The 6,000-nt window shown below is 35.2% G+C and overlaps 1 protein-coding gene across 1 annotated transcript in view; it reads left to right on the forward strand.

Annotated features, from left to right (window-relative positions):
• USP34 (ubiquitin specific peptidase 34) overlaps positions 1-6,000 on the forward strand; it is a 237,202-nt gene that overhangs the window by 205,169 nt on the left and 26,033 nt on the right. Inside the window, 6 exon segments of the mRNA XM_040623443.1 lie at positions 989-1,037; positions 1,118-1,222; positions 1,317-1,361; positions 2,110-2,171; positions 2,173-2,212; positions 3,642-3,789. Of these exon segments, the coding sequence (XP_040479377.1) occupies positions 989-1,037; positions 1,118-1,222; positions 1,317-1,361; positions 2,110-2,171; positions 2,173-2,212; positions 3,642-3,789 (449 nt within the window).

Here is a 6,000-nt window from a genome sequence, read left to right on the forward strand (position 1 = left end):
ACCACCACCTATAAAGCATGCTTAAGATTAAGCCTAGAAACAATCAAGTCTCTAGATCTAAACTACCAGTTTATAGGAAATACAAGGACAAAGGAACATTAAAGCAACACCACAAGAATACAATCAGCAAAATGGAAATGTGGGAAATTCTTCAGGACAAACCACCTACTTTCTTCAACTCATAAATTGCAAGATAAAAACAAAATTGGAGGGGAAACCAGTAGTCTGTAAGATATTTAAAAGACATTTCAACCACTTGCAACAGAGGACTTTATTTGGATCTTGAACCAACAAATTGTTAAAAAAATTTTTAGACACTTGAGGTAATCATACACTGACTGGATATTGTTTGATAGTAAGGAGTTGTGGTTTTATTTTAAGTGTGAATAATGGTAGTCTGGTTATGTTTTTTAAATTTATCTGTTAGAAATACATACTGAGATTCTTGGATTAAATGATAAAATACCTGCTTCAGAACAGTACACATTGAGTGGGAGGTACAAATGAAACAAGACTGAGCATGAATTAGTAATTTGAAGCTGAATAATGGGATACTTCCATTATCTTATTATTTTTGTATGTACCTGAAATTTTCTATAGTAAAGAAATATGCAGAAGTTGTGAACTGGTAACTGAAACTCTTTAGTATTTCTTAGAAGTTCGTTTTGTTTTGAGGGGTCTCGTGTCAAAAAAAAAAAAAAAATCAGACCCATCCTAGTTTTATAATACACAAAAATATTGAGTTAATTAACTGGGAAATAAAGTAGGTTTGGGCTTCCATACATCAATTCTGGAATCTTGAAAAATTGTCTAAAAGATGTTTATCTAGCAAGTAATTTTAGCTAGGAGAAAGTTCAAAAATCATTTTGTATTGGTGGCTTGGTACAGTTGTAATTGAATTGACAATTTTGATGCATGTCATGATGCAAATAGCTATAAAGTAGCACAGAGAGAAGAAAAACTTATTTCCACTGATGTTTCCTTTCAGGCATTTGACATTATCACAGACTGACATGGCAGCATTAACAGGAGGAAAGGTAATACTTTGTATATTAGAGGATTTGATCATCTCACAAATAATAATGGTTCTTAAATGAACAACTTTTACTTTTAACAGGGATTCCCCTTCTTATTTCAACATATTCGTGATGGCATCAATATAAGACAAACTTGTAATCTGATTTTCAGCCTCTGTCGATACAATAATCGACTAGCAGAACATGTAAGTGCTGAGAAACAGTCTTAAAGCTTTTTGGTAATTTTAAAAAGAATGTTCTGAAATCCTCCTTTTCTTTTTTTTTTTTTTTTTTTTTTAGATTGTGTCTATGCTTTTCACATCAATAGCAAAGTTGACTCCTGAGGTATGTACACATTAGTTAATTCATGTTTTTAAGACTACTAGTGCTTTCAAATAAACCTTTCTAATTGTTCTTGAAAAAAATATATCAAGGTTTCTCCCATAACACAGCTTATTTTTCAGTATGTAACTTGAATAAGCTGAGTTACTCCTTTCTGTCTTACTATCATAAATGTAATTTTCCCAGTTAAATATAAATTTACTTAGTATAAGTTCAACATATTGGAGTGCCACATAGATACTAAACTTGAAAGTTGTTTGATTTTAAGCATATATCGTAATTGTGTTCAAGAAAAAAGTAGACTAACCAGATGAAAAAATGTGGAAATATAATAATACAGTACTATACAAAAGTATTTTTGTAAAATGGTAATGTTCTAGCTGTATGATACTTTGTCAAATATTAATGTAAATTACACCTTAAAGATCAAGGGATGCTACAAGAAACTTTTAACCTAAATTATTCTATGAATAAGGTGGTCTCATTAATAAAAGTTTTGATTGTTTTTTTCCAAATTGATATCCAGAAAAATACATGTGTTCTCTTACATGTGGTGCCCATGCAATTGACTTTGTATCCCAAGTTGATCGTGCTGCTTTATATAGTTGAAGTTTATATGCAGGAGTACTGAGGTCTGCTAACCTAACACAGATTTAAATGTGATGTGTAGAAGAGTTTTACATGTTTCTTTTCTGCTGAAACAGGTGGATTCAAGTACATTTAAATACACAGTTATGTATATGTCTTACAGGCAGCCAATCCTTTCTTTAAATTGTTGACTATGCTAATGGAGTTTGCTGGTGGACCTCCAGGAATNTCCCTTTGCATCTTACATTCTACAGAGGATATGGGAGGTAAGTACTTCAGTAGATGTTCCAGTATTTCTTTTTCTGAGAATTTTATTTTTCTAACAAAGTCATTACCAGTTTAAGTACCAGTTTCTTCCTTGGGTAATCCAAAATGGTTTTAGTGGGTCACAAGTCAGGGAAGAAGACATGCTTTAGTCAGGAGCCTTGTGGGGGAGAAAGAAATCTTGTCTTACCTCCCATAGGTTTGAAGACTGTTGTAGAGTCATTAAAAATCTTTGGCCAGTCTAGTGTTTTCATTCCCTTCCCCTCAAAAAAGATTCTGTAAAGTGATAGAATCTTAGAAATACAAGCTGAGCGTTTTCAGCAGTTGACAGAAATGGTACAGGAAGTACCAGCCACATCCTTTCCTTCAGAGTAACTGCTGGGGTCACAGAGTTTCTCTTTAGGGAATGTTGGGAAAACCTCTGTAGACCAGGGGTCAGCAAACTTGTTTTCTCACTGGTCAGTTAGCAAACATTTTAGGCTTTGAGGGCCCTGTGATATCTTTTGCAGCCACTCAACTGCCATTTTAGCCTAAAACCATCTAGACAGTACATAAATGAGTGGGTATGGAACTGGCCTGAAAGCCAAATCTAGATTCCTAAGATTTCTCTATCCCATGAAAAAAATCTCCCCAGCAGTGCAGTTACTGCTTTTCATTTTCATGTGCAATGATAGATTGGGCACACAGTAAGAAAAATAAAGATGAGGGCTCCTGGGTGGCTTAGTTGGTTGAGTGACTGACTTCAGCCAGGGGATGATCCTGGAGTCCTGGGATCGAGTCCGGCATTGGGCTCCTGTTCAGTGGGGAGTCTGCTTCTCCCTCTGACCCTCCCCCATCTTATACTCTCTCTCTCTCTCAAATAAATAAATAAAATCTTAAAAAAAAAAAAGAAAAATAAAGATGAGAAACTTTAGAGAATTATAAGCACTTTTAAGTAAATTTATGAATTTAATAAGACCTAAACGTCATTGGGTTCTCTTATTGGTTCTGTGTTAAACTTCTTGGTTATTTTAATTTTATTTTATAAACTAATGGCAGATTTTTCTGAATATTTCCTGTTGATAAATACAGTTTTAAAAATGGAGAGGAGCACCTGCGTGGCTCAGTCAGTTGAGTGTCCGACTCTTGATTTTGGTTCAGGTCATGATCCTCAGGGTCGTGAGATGGAGCCCTGCATCAGGCTTCGCACTGAGTATGAAGCCTGCTCTTAAGGTTCTCTCTCTCCCGGTCCTTTTGCCCCTCCCCCCTTAAAAAAAAAAGTAATTAAAAATAAAAAAGTAAAAATGTAGAAAAACATGGGCGAAACTTCTCTTAGCTCTAGTTTTCAAAAAACTGTCTTGGCTTTAAGTGTTTAATGGCATATAGCAAAAGTAAGTAAAAAAGTAACTCCTCAATCGGTTTTATAGTCTCTTCTTGTCATTTCAATTTTAGGTAATTGAATACAATCCTTCTCAGTGTTTGGATTGGTTGGCAGTACAGACACCCCGAAATAAACTGGCACACAGCTGGGTCCTACAGAATATGGAAAACTGGGTCGAGCGGTTTCTTTTGGCTCATAATTATCCTAGAGTCAGGACTTGTAAGTCAAATATTCAGAACTTAAACCATTTGTTGTTCCAAGTTTTGCTTTTTTGTTTTGTTTTTTAAGGCAATTATAGTTAATTCCCATTGTTGTACAGTACAAAGGCTCTTGGAGATATTGTTCTTAAAGGCCAAAGTTACATGGTACTCAGAAATGGCAGTGTTTTGCAAATATCTACAGTGCTTTGGGTGTTTTAAGGATAGGAAACTGTCGTGTCTTGGGTGACATCACCACCATCACCATTTTTGTTTCCTTGCTTGATAGATTACAAAGCATGATCAGCATTAAGTGAAGAATGTAGAGGATCAGAAAATCCTCTTAAAAGTAACTTTAAGGCTAAGAAGAAAGTAATAAAAAGGCATAGAACAAATTGAGAGAAAATACTCAATGAAATCAGAGTTAAATGATAAACACCTTTACACAGGCTGGAAGAAAATAAAGCTCTTGGAAGACAGATGGACAAATACAAAAAATTGATACTTTACAGATTAGAAAATTGCTTGTAAATAGAGTATGTTCTCCTTTGATAATATTCAAAGAAACAAAAAAGTTGTTTATTTTTAAAATTTCTTTAATCATTAAATTTAATCATTAAAATCATTTTTCCTAGCTGTCTACTGAAAGGGCATAGAATCAGTGTTACTGCTATAGCAACATGCACATCAAATACCCCCAGATCCATGTTTCTAAAGACCATTCTCCAATAAAACAAATAACAGCTCTTTGAAGAAATGGCAGGTAACACACAAGATGAGCCTGGAGCATCTTGTAGGACCAGAAAGTAAAGAAGTACTCAAAAAACAAAATGATGGGGCTGTGTCAAGGGACACACACTCAACCTGAAAGAATTCCCAGTGGCTAAAGCTGGAACAATTTGAGTAAAAAAATAAATAACGTAGTACTGGATTATGCCCCCAAGTATAAAATAAATATCTATGAGTCCGTACTGATAAATGATCAAATAAATGAGAGGAGACAAATCTCCTATACAGAAGAATTCTAAGTAATTTATGTACATCTGCCTTCCAAGGAGGTAGAGCTGACCCTCCTTTCAAGGAGTAGGGAATAATGGGGAATGTAACTTTTTTTTTCCTTCAAATTTTTATTCAAATTCTAGTTAATATACAGTGGAGTGTTGGTTTCAGGAGGATTCAGTGATTCATTATGTAAAACACCCAGTGCTCATCATACCAAGTGCCCTTAATTCCCATCCCCCACCCACCTTCCTCCATCACCCCTCAGTGTATTCTCTGTCTTTAAGAGTTTGGTACAATTTTTGGGTAACGTAACTTTAAGTGTAGCAATTTGACAAACATTAACTCAGCCAGATGATTATGGTTAATATCATCACTGATGTGTATTGATAGTGTGTACCCTTGATACCCTTGATATAATATGATATAAAGAGCACTTTACCTGTATGGTCTTCCTTACAAAAACCCATCATATGAGTCTAAAAGTGATAAACATCAGACCCAATTTGAGGGACATTCTTCAAAAATACCTGACCCCAAGTACTCCTTTAAACTGGGAAGCTTTTCCATACACAAGAAGAGTCTGAGAAACTGTCACAGCCAAGAGGAGCTTAAGGAGACATGATTAAATGTAGTGTATCCTAGGTGGGATCTTAGAGCCAAAATAAAAGAACATTAATGGGGCTCCTGGGTGGCTCAGTCGGTTAAGCATTTGCCTTCGGATCAGGTCATGATCAGGGCATGGGATTGAGCCCCGTGTCTATCTCCCTGCTCAGTGGGGAATCTGCTGCTCCTTCTGCCTCTGCCCCTCTCTCCACTCATGCGTTCTCTCTCTCTCTCTCTCTCTCTAATAATTAAAATCTTTTTAAAAAAAATTAAGGCAAAACTAATAAAATCTAAAGTATGGAGTTGAAAAGTAATGTGTCAGTATTGTTTCCTTAGTTAAAATAAATGTACTAAAGTAATAATAGATGTTAATAATAGGAGAAAAGGAGAGAAGAGTGTATGGGGACTGTGTCTGTTCTGCCTATTCTAAAATAAAAGTTTATTTAGGAAAAACACCTTGTACTGGTGAGTACATGGATTGGCATTGGTGCTTAGAGGCTTGTTTTTCCTGCCAGTTTATATAACACCATAGTAATGGGTTATTTGTAAGTACTGACATGTATGCTGATTGGCATTCATGTCCTGACTTCTGACCGTAAGACAATAAAAAATCTGAACCAAAAAATCT

Source organism: Ursus maritimus, unplaced genomic scaffold (assembly GCF_017311325.1).
Source record: "Ursus maritimus isolate PB19 unplaced genomic scaffold, ASM1731132v1 scaffold_6, whole genome shotgun sequence".
Classification (NCBI taxonomy): domain Eukaryota; kingdom Metazoa; phylum Chordata; class Mammalia; order Carnivora; family Ursidae; genus Ursus; species Ursus maritimus.